The 18,509-nt window shown below is 38.8% G+C and overlaps 1 protein-coding gene across 1 annotated transcript in view; it reads left to right on the forward strand.

Moving 5' to 3' along the window:
• Positions 1-763: 763 nt before the first annotated feature.
• Positions 764-18,509, forward strand: part of SDAD1 (SDA1 domain containing 1) — a 23,972-nt gene continuing 6,226 nt past the window's right edge. The window contains 17 exon segments of the mRNA XM_007472043.1: positions 764-950; positions 3,201-3,305; positions 3,768-3,866; positions 5,849-5,959; positions 7,896-7,967; positions 8,056-8,156; positions 9,123-9,180; positions 9,713-9,787; positions 10,942-11,043; positions 12,308-12,377; positions 13,380-13,483; positions 15,113-15,170; positions 16,279-16,337; positions 16,949-17,025; positions 18,267-18,364; positions 18,471-18,506; position 18,509. The exon segment at position 18,509 is cut by the window's right edge and continues 22 nt beyond it. Coding sequence (XP_007472105.1) covers positions 861-950; positions 3,201-3,305; positions 3,768-3,866; positions 5,849-5,959; positions 7,896-7,967; positions 8,056-8,156; positions 9,123-9,180; positions 9,713-9,787; positions 10,942-11,043; positions 12,308-12,377; positions 13,380-13,483; positions 15,113-15,170; positions 16,279-16,337; positions 16,949-17,025; positions 18,267-18,364; positions 18,471-18,506; position 18,509 — 1,316 coding nt within the window. The 5' untranslated portion in view covers positions 764-860.

The raw sequence follows: 18,509 nt of genomic DNA on the forward strand, positions 1-18,509 counted from the left end.
ATGGGTTCATTCCCCGGTCCGGGAAGATCTCACTAAGCCGCAGAGCGGCTAGGCCCGTGAGCCATGGCCGCTGAGCCCACGTCCGGAGCTTGTGCTCCGCAACGGGAGAGGCCATAACAGTGAAAGGCCCACGTACTAAAAAAAAAAAAAAAAAGTTGACCTTTTTCCCCCTCTCCAAAATTGGATAGTGCTATCAACTCCCTAGGGATATTTTTAGCTTCTAACTTTAGGCTGTGAGTTTTTTTGTTTTTTGTTTTTTGTTTTTTTTCGCGGTACGCAGGCCTCTCACTGTTGTGGCCTCTCCCGTTGCGGAGCACAGGCTCTGGACGCACAGGCCCAGAGGCCATGGCTCACGGGCCCAGCAGCTCCGCGGCATGTGGGAACCTCCCGGAACCGGGGCACGAACCCACGTTCCCTGCATCGGCAAGCGGACTCTCAACCACTGCGCCACCAGGGAAGCCCTAGGCTGTGAGTTTTTTAATAAAAACTAGTAATTCTCATCTGTCTGTTTCATAAGAGTGTCAAGATGATGAAATAAACTAAGGTGTGTGAAGAAAGTCTTTGCATTTCAGACTATTTCAGAAACGCTAGACAGTAGCAGCGGTTGATCGAGGAAAAAAGCAAAAACCTCGTAAAAACCACTATAGAGCATTTCGCCGTGAGAGTAAGTTTGATACTCTGAGGCTCCCGTAGTCAAGCTCGCTTTAGGAGTCAAGATGGCGCCGCCGGCCGAGCTACTCATGTGCTGTTTCCGGTCGTACTCGGAAGTACGACTCCCAGCCGTAGCTGGGACTATCTGCAATTGCCCGCGGAGTGGGATTTCTTAAAACTGCTCGTCGCGGAGCCAGTCGGCAGCTAATATGTCTAGCAGAAACAATAACAAGCTGCCCAGCAACCTGCCGCAGTTACAGAATTTGATCAAGCGAGACCCGCCGGCTTACGTGGAGGAGGTAGGAATGCGGCGCGGTGAGGCTAGAAGCCGGGACGTTGCTGGTTGAGACAGTGGCTGGAGGGAGGCGTGGAGTGGAGCAGGGATCCTGGCTCGCCTCGTGTTCTGCTCTTAAGTTCAGGGGTTCCTCGAGAGGAGAAAAGGGGTTAAGGGAGAGACATGCCACAGGGTTCGTTCCCCACCTTTTGAAATCTGCTGCCCGTCTGGGTTTTCTGCCTGCTCCATAGACCCTGCTGCCACAGAAACACCATTTAAAAGACCTCATTTTTGCTTTAGGGGTTATCTCCCGACCTCACTGAGGTCGAGAGACAATGGTCCACCCCCAACCTCTGACTTCCAGACAGGTTTCTCAAGCCTTTTCTTTTCTGAAACCCCTAAATGGGATTAGTCTGTAACAGTGGATGAAACTTTTGTTTAGATTGTTTTCCACCGACGTCTGTTTCCGGGAGCCCGCGCTCTGTGCCGTGGACTGTGTTGGGAAGGAGGGAGTATTCTCAAGTATAAGAGACAGACATAAGAGCTTAGTATTATCTAGTTAAAAAACAGGATTCAGTCTCATCGGAAGCTGGCATGACCTGTATGTGAGAATTTACCTCAGGAAAAGATGAAATTGAAAATTAGATTAGGTCCAGACCGTGAGGGGCTTTGTATACTGACCTCATACAAACTGTGAACATTAAAGGTGTTTGAGCTGAGAAGTGACAAAATGAAAGTGATGATTTTGCTACATTATTTTGGCAAGTGCTTTCTTCAGACACCCATTTTTCTGACCGGCATTAAACAGGTATTTGCTTCAGTTACTTGTATGTGCAGATGGCTAACACAATTATTCATCTTTTGATTGCCCTTCTCATTTCCCTCCTCCCCCAGATTTTCACATAGAAATATTTATGTGAATACATTTTAACAAATAGCGGTCTCAGTGGTTTAGCTCACCAGTAGAGAGAGACTTTCCAAAGATTCAAGGGAGTGGAAACAAAGACTAAGGAACAAATACAAGAAGTTGAGTAATAGAGGTGAGACTTTGAGATGTGTAAAGCAGTGTAAACCATTAGCCAAAGTAATAGCTGAGAGTCTGTACAGCACTGTATTTAAAAGCAGTGGTTTCAAAACTAACTCCGTATCCCGGCCCAACTGTTGACCAATTGTGTAACCAGAGACGGTTAACCAGTTGAGCCTACGTGTATTTTAATATGTGAGAAGGAGATAATACCTACAGAGGATTACTGTTTCATTCACTTAACAAATATTTATGCAAATTCACACATATTGTACCTCAATTTGGAGCTCACTGAACCAGTTAGGGCTGGTAATATAAAGAAATACTCATTCTTGGGACTTCCGTGGTGGTCCAGTGGTTAAGACTCCACGCTCCCAATGCTGGGGGCCTGGGTTCAATCCCTGGTCAGGGAACTAGATTCCGCAGGCCACAACGAAGCTCCCACGTGCTGCAACTAAGACCTGGAGCAGCCAAATTAAAAAGAAATTCTCATTCTCCTTCTGAGTGTCTCTCTCCCCCTCCCCTTCCCTTCCCCCTCTCCTTCTTTCTCCCTATCACTCTATCTAACACATATACGCATAGTTTAAAGCCGTGGCCTAGCATGAGAGTAGCTGTAGGGTGTGGAACTGAGGCCTTGTGAGTTCCAGCATTAGATTGTTGGGTTGTTGTTAGGATTAAACATAATTAAATGAAATAATGTACATGATGAGTTTAGCACGTAGCAAGTGCTGAATAAATGGAAGCTATTATTATTTCTGTGTGTTTATTGCTTTTGCCTGTTAACACATCTTATCTAGAACTCCAGGATAAAATCATAATTATTATTTAAAAGAAGGGGAATTTTGACTGGAGAGTTTTGTGTACTTGAATTATAATTTACATTTTCTGACTCACATATTTCTGCAGATATTAGTGCTCTATATACATGGACAATATAGTAGGCGGTCATTTAGATAGTAAATGGCAGTGGAGAGCCAGATCTGAGTTTTTGACTCTTGTTTCACTGTTCTTTATACCTTACTACCTAAATTTCTAATGATAAGGGAGAGGGTCTTTAGATTACCCAGAATGTGCGCAGATTTTTCAAAACTCATTTTGAAGAATTCTGATAAGGAAAACATAGTGTTTCTACATACGTTTGCCATATCTTTTTCTCAATGCCATTATCAAAGATTTCTAAGTAATTTTTAATTCTCTACTGAGAAACTCTTATAATAGAAGGTGACCAATTTAAATTTTATTTTTCTACAGTTTCTACAGCAGTATAATCACTACAAATCCAATGTGGAGATTTTCAAATTACAACCAAATAAACCCAGCAAAGAACTGGCAGAGCTGGTGATGTTTATGGCACAGGTAAGATAATTTTTGAGTAAAACGAAGACCAGTTGTGGCACACAGCTTGCAGAATATTTTTCACTTATACCCAACCTCATTCCATTCGGGAGCGGAAACTTCATTTAAAAAGAAAATTAATTTTCCCTTTTTGCAGATTTTATTTCCTCCTTATGTTCAGTTAGAGGATTTCACTAGAGCTTTTCACAGAACCAACCAGAGCAAAAAAGCTTTCAAACTATTTGTTTTCTTCAAATTCATCATAAAAGCAGGTTCTGAATCATGCCACATACTTTACTAAGACTAGAGGAAATATGAAAGGGGTCAGAGAGATTAGCATGTAGAAGAAAAAGAGATGGTTTGGAGCCATCTGCTTCTATGAAACATAGCCTTTTATTCTCCTTTTGCAGAACATCCTTAATATGTGCATATGAATTATAGGAGAGAAAGAAAAACTTCAGAAGAGCCTTTGCTTTGTTACAGATTGGTCACTGTTACCCAGAACATTTAAGTAACTTTCCTCAAGAGCTGAAAGATCTTCTCTCCTACAATCACACTGTCTTGGATCCAGATCTCCGAATGGTAGGACCAGTAGTTGGATTGATGAATTGTGCTGTGTTCCCATGTGCATATAACATGTGTTTAAAGGAGAACAGCCTATCATTTAAATGTCTTTCTAAAATGTAAATCAGTGTGTCACCTGTTCCTTAAAATCCTTCTGTGGCTTCTCATTTACACAGAGTAAAACTCAAACTTATTAACTTAGCCTGTAAGTCCCTACAAGATTTGCTTCCTTCCTGTGTTTTTGACCTCATTTCCTTTGCTGCTGCACTCCTCTCTCTCATCTCTCAGTTCTACCAGTATGCTAACCCTGCCGAGATGCTCTTTTCCCTTTTTTGATTAGGCGATTCCTTCTAGTCATTCAAATCTCAAATGCATGAAGAACCCTAATTATAACCTATAGTTTTTATAAAGCTTAGTTTAGACATTTATCTATTAATTGGCCAGTTTGAGCATTTAAACATTGTTACCTTAGTGGTTGACATTGGGTCCTGTCTGGGATCCCTTTACCACGGCAGTGCTTCCATTTCCCCCACCTGCGGGGAATGTTGGCTGCTAATGGCCCCCAGCTGCCCTTTCTCTGGAGCACTGTCTTCAGCTAAATGGGAGCCCTAGCACCTGGGAAGTGGCCCTCCCAGCCCACAGGTGGTATCTGACTAACCCAGAGGTTCAAAAGCCCAACCCTTCCCAAGGTCCAACTTTTGTTGCAGCTTGTGCTCCAGGGCTTCTCTGTAATCAGATTAAAGCTAGTCTTCAGCCAAGGACACATCCTTGCCCAGCTTTTCTCTGCCCTATCCTGCTTCTTTTACTTCCCTTCTAGAAGAGGGCACACCCTAGACAAACCTCTGTAATAAATTGGGTTCTGCTTCTAGGGAACCCAACAAGAGGCATTTTCAAATTTTATATATCAGCTTTTCAAACACCTTTACAGCTGCTAGAACTTACACAAATATTATGATCTCAAAACATACTAATATCCTTTACCAAAACTTATAAAAATGCTAAGTCTGTAGATTCAACTTTGTTTCTTATTCTTGCATTTTCCCAGGCTTTCTGTAATTCTTCAATTTTTATACTTCTCTAGGATTATCTTAATTTGATCAGACCAAAAAAAAAAGAATACCATCTCAGACAAGCCAAGGTTGGAGTCTCTGGTTAACTCTCAGTTGGGACATGGGACCTGGCAGCACAGCCTAATAGGCTTCAAACTTGAACCATTACAGAAGACTTTTACTTAGGTCAAGACTTAGGTCAAGTCCTTGTGGGCCGTACAGATTTGAGATTTTGAGTGTGGAGACTTAGTGTCTTTCCAAGTAATTAGGTCTTCTTTAAGTTTTGTGTGCTAACAGTACCCAACCAAATTGGTCTGCAGGCATTATTAAATAACTAAATGTGTGTGTATATTTCTTTATAGTGTTTTATGATGATTAGTGGGTTTTTAAAAATGATTAGGATGTTGATAGGAAGCAAGGGATTGAGTCTGTATAATTAGCATTCCTCTTTAGAGTATACTTGTGAAAGTTGGTGGTAAGCAAGGGTGCTACAACTACCATTGGGCCGATCTTACTACAAACTGTATTTCAAAAGGATGCCTTGTAAGGTCACAAATTCAGTTTGATTATCCCAATTTAGTGTGTTATATTATTGTAACCCACCTTTCTTATCTCTGTGGATTTACTGATCACTGCGTTTTTCTATGTTGACACTTCCTTGACCTGTGAAAAGGAGCCCTCCTGCAGTCACTATGTATCAATGATATTACCCTGTTTTATTTCCTTCCTATATGAGGTATACCTGTTGATATGCTTACTTGCTTGCCTGTCCCCTCTTCTGCTCCACCCCCAGTTTAAGCTCCATGAGGGCAGAGACTGACTGTTCTGTTCCCATGCCTAGAATAATGCTTAGTTAGTAGAAGACTTTAAGTCCTTTTGGGATATGCTTGCTCCATTTTCTCATCCTAACTTTATCATTATCTTATAGTATGTTTCTTTTTCCTTCCTGAGACATTTTGCAAAGCTTTAATCTTGCTGAGAAATAAGAATCTCATCAATCCATCAAGTTTGCTAGAACTCTTCTTTGAACTTCTGCGTTGCCACGATAAGCTTCTTCGAAAGGTAAAGAGCAAAATCACTCCCCGCTCCACTCCATATCTCATTCTTCCTTGCAGTTACATGAAACATATAACATTTGGAGTCTCTTGATGCTTCATACTATTGGATACAGCTAAGAATAATTTTGATAGGAAAAAAATTGACCACTGTGTGCATGCAATATAATGGTGATAGCTAACATTTATTGTTTACTTTTTGCTAGGTTACCATTTTCAGAGCATTTTACGTATTCGTTTACTCACAAAGTGCCATGAGATAGGGGTTATTGTTGTTATTTTATAGATGAAAAGGCTGAGGCACAAAGTGATAGAGTGATGTTCCCAGGATCACACAGCTTCTGAGTGGTGAGGCAGGAACATAAACCCAGGGAACCTGGCTCCAGAACCCAAGCCCTTTTCCGCTGTGCTGTACTGACCAGCTAAATCAGAGCATGGACTGGACACTCGTAGCTGTAACCACTCCCAACCTTTTCCCCCCAAAACTGACTTTTTTTGTTATTAATATTTCCCTGTGACTTCGTGTTTGCTTGCATAAGTAAGACCAGAAGTTGAAGATTTATGAAAGAATTTTAAGAAAGAGAAACTAAAGTTTACGTACATTAACTTAAAAAAAATTTTTTTTTTTTTCAAAATATTAAGAGACTGCAACCATTTGATTTTAGCAATTGTACTTCTTGGACTAACTTGTGAATAAAAGTGATCCAGGGGAGCATATTTTGGGTACCATTGATATTTGTAAAAATCCCAGTATTGTCTTGCATACAGTTAGGGGCTTGGACTTTCCTTTTTATTTTTTTAATTTATTATTTTTTTAATTTATTTATTTTTGGCTGCGTTGGGTCTTCGTTGCTGCATGTGGGCTTTCTCTAGCTGCAGCGAGCGGGGGCTACTCTTTGTTGTGGTGCTTGGGCTTCTCATTGCGGTGGCTTCTCTTGTTGGGGAGCATGGGCTCTAGGGCACACGGGCTTCAGTAGTTGTGGCACACAGGCTCAGTAGTTGTGGCTCGCGGGCTCTAGAACGCAGGCTCAGTAGTTGTGGCACACGGGCTTAGTTGCTCCGTGGCATGTGTGATTTTCCCAGCCCAGGGCTCAAACCCGTGTCCCCTGCATTGGCAGGCGGATTCTTAACCACTGTGCCACCAGGGAAGCCCTGACTTTCTTTTGTAAAAACAAAACAAAACAAAACAAAAAAAGCAAATGTATTGAGATGTAATTCACATACAATGCATCCATTTAAATGTACAATTCAGGGGTTTTTAGTGTAGTCACAGAGTTTTGCAACCATCACCACAGTCCGTTTTAGAACGCTTACAGCACCCCCAAAAGAAACCCCATTCCCATTAGCAGTTACTTTCCATTTTCCCATCTGCCCCAGCCCTAGGCAACCACCAATGTACTTCTGGTCTCTATAGATTTGCCTACTCGGGATAGTTTGTGTAAATGGAATCATATAATATGTAATTGTTTTGTGACTGGCTTCTTTCACTTAGCATAATGTTTTCAAATTTCATTCATGTTGTAGCATATGTCAGTATTCATTACTTTTTGTTGCCAAATAATATTTCATTGTCTGGTTATACCACATTTTGTTTATCCACTCATCAATTAATGGACATTTGGGTTGTTTTCACTTTCTGGCTGTTACGAGTAATGCAGCTATGAATATTTGAACATTAGTTGGAAATATATTTTCATTTCTTTTGGATATATAACTAGGAGTGGAAATGTTGGGTCATATAACTTGATATTTAACCTTTTGAGGGTAACTTTCATTTTGCTTTACCTGCTTTTTTTTGTTTATTTTGTTTGGTTTTGGTCTCTTTTGTGATAGAATGAAAAGTGGGGAAAATTAAATCCTCCAGTACATTTATATTTCTCTCCAAATTAAGCAAGGTTAGAAATGTTGGTTAATGTGTATATGTTTTTGTTTCTTTTCCTCAGACTTTATATACTCATATTGTGACTGATATCAAGAATATAAATGCAAAACACAAGAACAATAAAGTGAATGTAGTAAGTACCCTTTTGTTTTGCATGTTTGCAGCATTATAGTACAGTATCGTGCAGTTTATTAAGTCTTCTTTCTCCTCTTTTTCTTCAGGTATTGCAGAATTTCATGTATACCATGTTAAGAGATAGCAATGCAACTGCAGCCAAGATATCTTTAGATGTGATGATTGAACTCTACAGAAGAAACATCTGGTAATATCTATGTACCTGTCTCTTTCGAAATAGTCTTTTATTCATTTGTAATTACCACAGAACACATACACAAATATTTTTCTTGATTTTGAGCCCTTTAATATATCTCTGCCATAGATTAAGTTGGAAGTAAAATTATGGAGGCAATCCAAATAACTAATAACAATATTGACTACCATTTCTTGAGCACTTGCACTATGCCTTACCTCATTCAACCTTCAGAACAGTGTAATGCAGCTTATTTGGGATTATTCCCACCTTATAGGTAATGAAACCCATAGGTTCATAAGTTTAAGTTTAGTAGCTAGTAAAAGGCACAATTGACATTCAAACCCGATCTGTCTGACTGAAATCTGGGCTCTTTCTACTCTGCCTCTCTGAAGATTTTCAAATCAATTTACCTTATATACTTAAATTATCATGTTTCATAAACTTTGGCTTGTTGGTACAGTGTCCCAACTCATGTCTTTTGCTTTTCTTATTCACTAATTTTTTTAAAATATAAAAAGTAATATTCATTGCAGCAGAAGATTTGGAGAAGCTAGAAAGTTTTTTTTTTAATTATTGATAGTCCCACCCCCTAGAGATAATCAGTTAATGTTTTATGATATTTCCTCCTGTCTTGTCTTTAATGTGAATTTTAAAGTATGGTTGGAATATTGCTGTACTGTAGTTTTTTATTGGTTTTTTATTCCCCCCCAGTTATCTTGAGTAGGTTTTATGTCATTAAAATTTCTTCAAAAAATACATCTGAATGGCTGCATAATTTTCTGACACAAGACTGGGCTAAAATTGAATTAAATGTTTGCCTGTAGTTGACTGTTTAGCAACCCGTGACTTTTTGAAATATTACAAACTATGAATTTTAACATGTTAGAAATATTTATTTATTTTGTGCCATTGTCTATGCTGTCAAATACAGTCGAATGAAAATTCACTTTAAAACACTCAACTGTCTTCCCCCAGGAATGATGCCAAAACTGTCAATGTGATCACCACAGCATGTTTCTCTAAGGTCACCAAGGTGAGCCACGTGTATGGCTGTGTGAAGGCACTGTCTGTGAGTAGCCCGCTTCTCCAGCTAGAAGGTGAAGGAGATGGGTATGCAAGGAAGAGGTGGTGTGCGGACGTGCTGCTTGTGCTTAGGCTGCTTCCCTGGTTTATTTGCGCTTTAGAGGAGTCACGCAAAATTATGAGTTTTTAAAATGCTTGGTATTAAACGATAGCCTGAGCGTTTATTTTATGTTTTCCTCTGTAATTCTTGACTGCTCTTTTATTGGACTCAGGCACAGCTGAAAGGAATTTAAGGACATGTTTGACTTTCTGTTAGAGGGGCTATATCACTTTTCTTGTGGGGGGATGTAGAAGTTCCTGACTTTCTACTTGAAGGATAACAACTGTGAAGAGCCGGGCTAAGACAGATGAGCCCAAATCCTACCATTCTTTGTTTTTTTTTCCTTCAGGTCGTAGTTCATATGCATGTGTAAAATACAGACAAAAGTATTTATTCTTTGTTGTAAGCTGGGATGAGTAATTGACTTTGAATTGGTCTTTAGATATTAGTTGCTGCTTTGACATTCTTCCTTGGAAAAGATGAAGAGGAGAAACAGGACAGTGACTCAGAATCTGAGGTTAGTTTAACCATAGATACTTCTGAACTTTACAGTTTAGCAGATTTTATTGTTTTCAGTACAGGTTGTAAAAGTTGGAAAGAAACTTAGATGCTACCTTTATCCTTTATTGAGTTCTGCCATGCTCAGATTTTATTCTATTTAGAACTTGTCACTTACATTCAGAAAGATTGGTTAAGTAACTAATAAAACTTAGATTCATTCAACCCTGTTCTTAGTGCTAAAGCTATACCTATATCTCACTATATGAACTCAGAATAAAAATTACTGCCAATATATTTTTGAGGTAGAGTGTTGACATGGAAGTTTAGAGTGGAGAAAGGGAGAAGGGCAGTACAGCATCTTTAAAAGGAAGAATCAGGATTTATGATGTCATGAAATTTTCTTTATTAAAAATATTTTTTATTAATATTAAAAAGTTCCCTTCCCATTTTAGTATTTTGGTAACAAGAATACTGGAATATGGGATAACACCTTTTGTTATTACTTTAGTAAATAATGTATGCACAATAATTCTTAATGTATAAAATTTCAGATACTATAGATAAAAGTTATCTTGACCCTTTCTTATTTCCACTTCCCAGTTCCTTCTTCATAGATAACCATTTCGTTTCCCATGCATTTCTGTGTGGATGTGTATACATATTGTCTTATGTGTGTGGTCTGTTTTTAAATCATATATAAATAATATATGTATTATTTTGCAACCTGCTTCCTTTGTGATGACATATATAGATGTACCAATGCATTTAGATATTCTTCTACTAGTACATATAGATCTACCTCATTCTTTTAACGTCCACATAATATTTCAGAATATGGATGTACTATAGTTTAAGCATTTCCCTATTGATAAATATTTGTTTCCAGTTTCTTTTTTCAAATAAAAACAAAGTTGCATTCTGCCTGTATATTAATACTTCAATAAAAACTAAAAGCAAAATAAAAACAAAAGTCAGTGTTGCAGTGAAAATCTTTGTATGAGCCTGTTCCTACAGATGGGTAAATTTGTTTTTTATTGAATTTTTAAAGTTGTGTTTATTTTTAATAGCTGCATGCAGAGTATAAGTACAAAGAAGTGATTGAAAGGGTTAGTCCTTGCTTCTATGCAGATTTTCCATGTTTATAGTTTTACAAAGTAGTTTATTCTTCAGGATGAAGGACCGACAGCAAGAGACCTGCTAGTGCAGTATGCCACAGGGAAGAAAAGCTCCAAAAACAAGAAGAAGTTGGAAAAGGCTATGAAAGTCCTCAAGGTGAGACTTGTACCTGGGAAATGAGATAGGAATCATTAGAATGCAGAATATGTGGTCTTTAGAAAAGCTTTTAAGCATTTGGAATAGAGAAAATAGCATTTTGAAAGACTTAGAAATGTGTGATGACTTTTTAAGCACTAATTTTTTAGATGAATAAATGTTTTCAGCTCTAGCAAGATCTGTGGCTTGAATAAATTAATTTGATTAAATTCATTTGTTTTGATCACGATGTCTTCTCAGAAGAGTATGCAAATGAAGTACATTTTGTTTTGTAATTATTTGAAAGTCATTAATTTGGTCCTTGTGTGTTTTTTAATGTTCATATTTCCAAATCTCTTTAAGTTTCATAGGTGCTAATAGCTAGAACATTTCCAAGGTTTAACCTTTTTTTTTTTTAATTAATTAATTTATTTTTGGCTGCATTGGGTCTTAATTGCTGTGCACAGGCTTTCTCTAGTTGCGGCGAGCGGGCGCTACTCTTCGTTGCAGTGCACAGGCTTCTCATTACAGTGGCTTCTCTTGTTGTGGAGCACGGGCTCTGGGCACACAGGCTTCAATAGTTGTGGTGTGCGGGCTCAGTAGTTGTGGCACACGGGCTTAGTTGCTCTGAGGCATGTGGGATCTTCCCAGACCAGGGATTGAACCCGTGTCCCCTGCATTGGCAGGCGGATTCTTAACCACTGCACCACCAGGGAAGTCCCCAAGGTTTAATCTTAAAAACCACCTTTAGTTCTTCTTGAAAGAAAGGTTTTTGGAACAAAGATTTTTTTTTTTCTTTTTAATTAGCATGATGGGGACTTCCCTGGTGGTCCAGTGGTAAAGAATCCACCTTCCAATGCAGGAGACATGGGTTCAGTTGCTGGTTGGGGAACTAAGATCCCACGTGCCACGAGGCAACTAAGTCTGAATGCCACAACTATTGAGCTCGTGTGCCTCAGTGAGAGAGCCCGTGTGCTGCAAACTACAGAGCCCACATGCTCTGGAGCCCATGCACCACAACTAGAGAGAGAAAACCCACGTGCCACAACTAGAGAGAAACCCGAGAAGACTGCATGCCATAACGAAAAGATCCCGCATGCCTAAACAAAAGATCCAGTGTGCTGCAACTAAGACCCGACACAGCCAAAAAAAAAATAAGGAAAATAAATAAATATAAATAGTGTAATGGACTTGATAACAGCCTTTAGCACATTAGCACATTTAATCCCAAGGGCCTCTTCACTGTAATTCAGAATGTAAATGTTTTCCTCTCCCTTTCTTTCAGAAACAAAAGAAGAAGAAAAAACCGGAGGTGTTTAACTTTTCAGCTATTCACTTGATTCATGATCCCCAAGGTACTATAATTATGACCTCCTAAGTTCCTTGTTGGCTCTATCTGCCTATTCAGATTCCTATCTTCAAGGTTACCAGGGAATATAAAATCCTTGGCACTTAATAGACAATCAGTAAATGCTTAGTTGTTACCTATTGGTTGTAGCCTAGAGAATTCTGTTCCAAAGCAGTGATTCCCAATCCACAGTAATATAAGAAAAATATAGAGGAACAGCTCTGTTTGCAATTCATGTCTTTAATAACACAGTTCTTGTACTATAAGACATTGTGCTTGACCAAATAAAAAATTGACAATCTTTTATTAGTCCCTTTTTTTTAACTGGTATGTGGAAACCAAAAGTTTGGGAAACCCTGTTCTAGAACACTAGTTCTCAAACTAGAGTGCACATTGGAATCACTTGGGGAATTTATAAAACTATACTGGTACTTGGGTCTTGTTATTCCCAGAGACCGATTAGGTGATATGGGGTATGACTGGGCAGTGGGGCTTTTAAATGCTCTCTGTATTTTAGTTTTAGTTTGCTGACCCTTCCTCTAGGTCAGTGTTTCTCAGACTTTAAGGCACATACTGATCACCTTGGGATCCTTTTAAAGTACAGATTCTGTCTGATTCAGTATGTCTGGGGGTGGGGCCTGCAGTTCACTATTTCTAACAAGCTATTAGGTGGACAGCTGCTGGTGGTCTGCAGACCACACTTTGAGAAGCAGGGCCCCAGAGAACTGTAAGTGGAGCATCTGTCAACAGTAACTCAAGATGTTGATGCTAAAAATCTTGGAAATCCGTAAGACTTAACTTTGGGCACCACTGAAGGTATATTTGCCTGTGTGTGAGTCTTTTCACCTTCGATCATGCCACTGTGTTTACCATCCTGGTTCTGCAGAGTGATTTCAGGCACAGCCATACCAGAGTCAGTGATCAAACTACTGCTTTTCTCTGCACCTGTTAGATTATGTTGTATAGACCATGGGCCCACAGTATACTTCTCTGATATTCTCCTTTCCAGATTTTGCAGAAAAACTACTGAAGCAGCTAGAGAGCTCTAAGGAGAGGTTTGAAGTGAAGATGATGCTCATGAACCTCATCTCCAGATTGGTGGGAATTCACGAGGTTTGAATTACATTATGTTTCTCTTGATGGATATTAGAAGTAGAATTTTTCTTGGTAAAAAGACACTGAGGTAGAGCAGTGGCTTAATTTTACCCTCCCAAACCATTTAAACCCATACAGTTTACAAAGGGATAAAATCTTTCACTCTGAAAATAGCTGTTTTTGTCACTTTGTTTTCCTATCACTTAGTATGGATGTTGAATTGTACATGTATTCAGTTTATGGATAGACTATTTTCTGGTTTTCTACTCTTTATTTTATCTATGTTTCACTTATAAATTTTCCTGAGCCAACATAGCCCACAAATTTTTATCAACTGTTATTACATTCCACAGTTTACCCCTTCATAGCTTTCCTGACTTCCAGCCCACTCTAGCAGGAGGATCATGTTTGCAAAGCTGAATTCTCTGGTCATTCACTTTATATTAAATTAGATTGCAAGAGCTCCTTGGTGGTATAATGTATATATATTGTGTATACATATGGAAACCTCACACATACTCAGACTAACTGCCATTGTAGAAAAGGAGGGATTCCCAGAAATTCAGCCCATGAAGAAATGACCATTGAGGTTGTTCTCTATAGTTTTGCTCTTATAACTAGTGCTGTTCTGATCATCACTGAATGTGTTGCTTTCTTCAAAAAAAAAAAAAAAACAAGTAGTAAAACAGGCTCCTTCGTTGAAAATCAAACAGTATAGATATATATCAAGTTGAAAATGAACAAATGTACTTATTCCATTTCTCTAAGGAAAACTTAACATTTTGGTGAATAAATTGCTTTTTCTACATGGGCTGCAGTTCTAAAGCAGGATTACCAGGTCAATTCTTGTTACATTTGTGCAATAATTTCAAGTCATCTGAATCTGAGCTCAGTGGAAAAGCAGAAGTGATTCTTAATTCAAGCATGGTTTGATGGAAATGATACTGGAGTTTCACAACTGGCTACAATTGAACACCCATCTGTGTATTGAACCCAAGTCTTCCCTTTTACTTCTCTGGTCCTGGTTTTGCTCTGTACCTAAAATAGAAAAAAATTTATTCTCACAGGATGAACTTTGAAAAAGACTAGGCCATCTCCAAAGTTTCTCTTCTTGAGGTTAAAGATTACAATTGCTTTAATAAGTGGATCCTCGTCTCCTTTATCTAGGTAGACTCCAGAGGGTTAGTGGTTTCCATCTAAAATATGGAGCTCAGAATAATTCCTCCAGTGTGGTTGGACTGGTATCCCATAACAAAACTAGACTGTGGGTTTTTTGGTGATCAGATTACACTAGGCACTATTCAGATTTGAGTTACTATTATCTTTGAAGACTAAAAAATTGGTTCTGCAGCCACACCAATTTAAAAGTAGAAGAAAGTTGATTTTTGACGGCCTTTTCACCCCCTGGTTTATTTTGTGTACACTTTCTTCTTCCGTGACATAATAGGATAGCAACAAGGCCTTCCTTTCTTTGGTTAATACAGCACATTGAATCATCCTGTAGCATGACTGCTTGTTGAGAAAAAAAGAAAGTAAAAAAATGATTCCCAGTTAGTTGAGCTTGGTGATATAATTGCATCATGGAGAAATGAAACGCCACAGCTCAGCTAGATATATATTAAAGTCAGTGCATTCTTCTTTCCACAGCTTTTTCTCTTCAACTTCTACCCCTTTGTGCAGAGGTTTCTGCAGCCCCACCAAAGAGGTAAGGTTCCACTTGCCGTGTTCCTTTGGTGGCCTTGGAGTTAACCATCCAGAGTCTTTTGTTCTGGAATTAATACTAAAGACAAGAGTTAGGAGTGAAGTGTGTTCTGCTTCAGAGACAAGGAGAGAAACCTGTATGTTTTCTTTGCAGATTCTGCCATGAGGTAATTGTTCTGCTCATCAACTTTAAGAAATAATTATTTGAGGGGGGAAAAACACCAAAACAAAATGTTGGTTTCTCAAAGCAAGTCTTTTTGTAATACTATAAATACTCATGTGAAAAATTCTAAAAAAGAATTTTGACTATTAATTGTAACTTCATTATAGATACCAACATTTAACTTACTGCTTTCATTGCCCTCATTTATATTCTTAATTAAAAGCAACATGAAAGCAGGAAGGAAGAGATGGTTGTTTTTGCCTTTGGACTTGAACCAGGGTAGGAAAGAAATGAATGTTTATTGAACATTCAGCATGAGCCAAGCACTGTGCTAAGTACTTTACATACAGTCATCTCATTTAATCCTCACTTCAATCCTGAGAGGTGTAGAAAGAAAAAAGAAAAAGACCAAGATCACTCAGCAAATAGTGGCTGATTAGGCTTCACCTCACTTCTTTGTTTTGCCAGAGGCCTAGTTCTTTATCCATACTGCCCCTTTAAAGGGAGAGTGTGTGTATATATGTGTTTGTATTTATTCATTTATTGAGTGATTTCTAGTCTGAGCACTGCATTAGACACCAGTGAACACAAAGTAACATCCTCACCTTCATAGAGCTTACATTCTAGAGGAAGATCCACAGAGTGCTGTGTATAATATGTCCAGGTGACGGGAAGTATTTTGAGGAAAAAGGAAGCAGGTGAGGAGAGTAGGGAGTGCTGGGATGGGTTCTGTCTAGATTATGTGGTCAGGAAATCACTTTGATAAGGCAGCAGTTAAGCAGGGCCAGGAGGAAGCGAGGCAGTGAGCTATGCAGATGTCGGGGGTTGGGTGTTGGGGCAGAGGAAGCAGCAGTAGCATTACGGCCAGCGTGTGCTGGCCATGTTTGCCGTGGTCCTGAGGGCAGGGCAATAAACTGACTGTGGCCTTTCCCATCTCTGACATTTTTAGAAGTAACGAAGATCCTTCTGTTTGCTGCACAGGCATCTCATCACTTAGTACCCCCAGAGGTGAGAAGTCTTAAACTTTACTTCTGTCAGGATCTAGTGCATACGTAGCCCTGCCACTAAGTATATCATGGTGTCTTTTCCCACAGTGATTACCGTCCTCCCTGCCTTTTTTAAACTGAGTAGAAGAGACACTAGCTCTTAAGGAGATATCCATAGAAGTTTACTCTTAGAAGTAAAAACATTTTACTGTAGAAAGTAAAGTTTATTTTGGACAAGTTGTTGAGAATTCTGGTTTTGTTTAATTGCCAAATTTTATGCTGGGGAGGGCAAGAATATCAGTGAATTTATAGTGATTATTATTCAAAACTGATCATTTCTTTCCTTGATTAAAATAGTGTTGGAGGATCGTGGGTCAAAGCAATTTTTAATCCATGTTGAGGACTAATATTAAAGGCGAGCCAAATTTAATCTGAGGATAGCTAAGAAGAAGGCTGAAACCCAGAGTGGAATGTTTTTCTCAGTCTTCCTCAGTCTTGATCCTTCCAACTCCCAAACCGAAGGTGGAGGGCTGTTTTTCCACTGTAATAGTTTATGGTCCCTTCATCGTCAAGCATTTGAGTAAGTGTAGATGTTTTACCAGCACTCATATCCTTTCTCTCCCTCCCGTTCAGATCATGCAGTCATTGCTCATGACTGTGGCCAACAATTTTGTTACCGACAAGAACTCTGGAGAGGTCATGACAGTAGGGTATGTAGAATGTGGCTGTAGGCAGTGGGTATGGTTGTAACGCACTGGGTTTGCTTTCCATTACCAAGATGTAAAATTTCATCTATAATGTGCTCTCTGCAAAAACAGTTTAAAGTACACTTCAGTCTTCTCAGCAGGCTTGGTATTTTTAATTTATTGGTCAGAATTTTGAGCCAGAGAAAAGATACTTGCCCTTCTAATCAACATTTTGCTTTTTAACTAGCTTTCCCTCTTTCAAATGAATGCTTGTGTGGCAATCTAAATGTTTTTCTTCTGTCTTCTACCCTGAAATCCTATGTTCCTGGAACAGATGATTCGTTATGGAATCATTTTTTAATCCCAAGGCGGTTCAGTGGCCCTTTTGATTAATTCAAAAGCACTTAATGAGTGTGAGCACTAATTTAAGGACCACTGATCTGTCCTGATAACTAAGCAGTATGCTGAACAGCTGCTTTGTATCTCCCTTAGAAAATATTGCTGGGATAACAGCCCTAAAGACCTTTAACTTTTCCTTATTTGACCTAGTACTATCTCCCCTAGAGTTGGCGAATAAATGCTGCTGTCATATACAGGCACACTTCCTTTTATTGCCCTTTGCTATATTGCTCTTCACAGATACTGCATTATTTTACAAATTGAAGGTTTGTGGCAACTTTGTGTGGAGCAAGTCTATCGGTGACATTTTTGCAGCAGCATTGGCTCACTTCATGCCTCTGTGTAACATTTTGGTAATTCTCACAATATTTCAAACTCTCCACCAGCAAAAAGATTATGCCTCACTGAAGGCTCAGATGAAGGTTACATTTTTAGCAATAAAGTATTTTTTAATTAAATTATGTACTTTTTAAGACATAACGCTATTGTACACTTAATAGACTACAGTATAGTTAAACATAACTTTTGTATGTACTAGGAAACCAAAAAATATGTGTGACTCACTTTATTGCAGTGGTCTGGAACCAAACCTGCAATATCTCTGAGGTACGCCTGTATTTTACAGAGATGACACTGTTTCTTATTCTTCTAGTTGAGGAAATGGCAGTAAACTGTCTGGAATCAAAGCCCTCTGAGGCTCCCCACCCTCACACTCTACCATGCAGCAGTTTAAAAGACTTAAGACCTATAAAACCCAACTTACATTCCTTTTGATTTAGTCTTTTTAGAAAATATTCTTAGGTTGAACCACATGAAACTGCTGGGGGGTTTTTGTTTGTTTTAATTTATTTTTTTCCTTTTTTTAGAATCAATGCTATAAAAGAGATAACAGCTCGATGTCCTCTAGCCATGACTGAAGAACTTCTCCAAGACCTGGCTCAGTATAAAACACACAAAGATAAGAGTAAGTGGTGTGTTATTCTCAGTAGATCAAAGAGTACAGAGTAATTCGTTTTTACCTCAATAGACTCTTTGCTCTGAAGTTTCTAATTAAAGGTATTATTTTCCAGATGTGATGATGTCTGCTAGAACTTTGATTCAGCTCTTCC

Source organism: Lipotes vexillifer, unplaced genomic scaffold (genome assembly GCF_000442215.2).
Source record: "Lipotes vexillifer unplaced genomic scaffold, Lipotes_vexillifer_v1.1 scaffold749, whole genome shotgun sequence".
Lineage (NCBI taxonomy): Eukaryota > Metazoa > Chordata > Mammalia > Artiodactyla > Lipotidae > Lipotes > Lipotes vexillifer.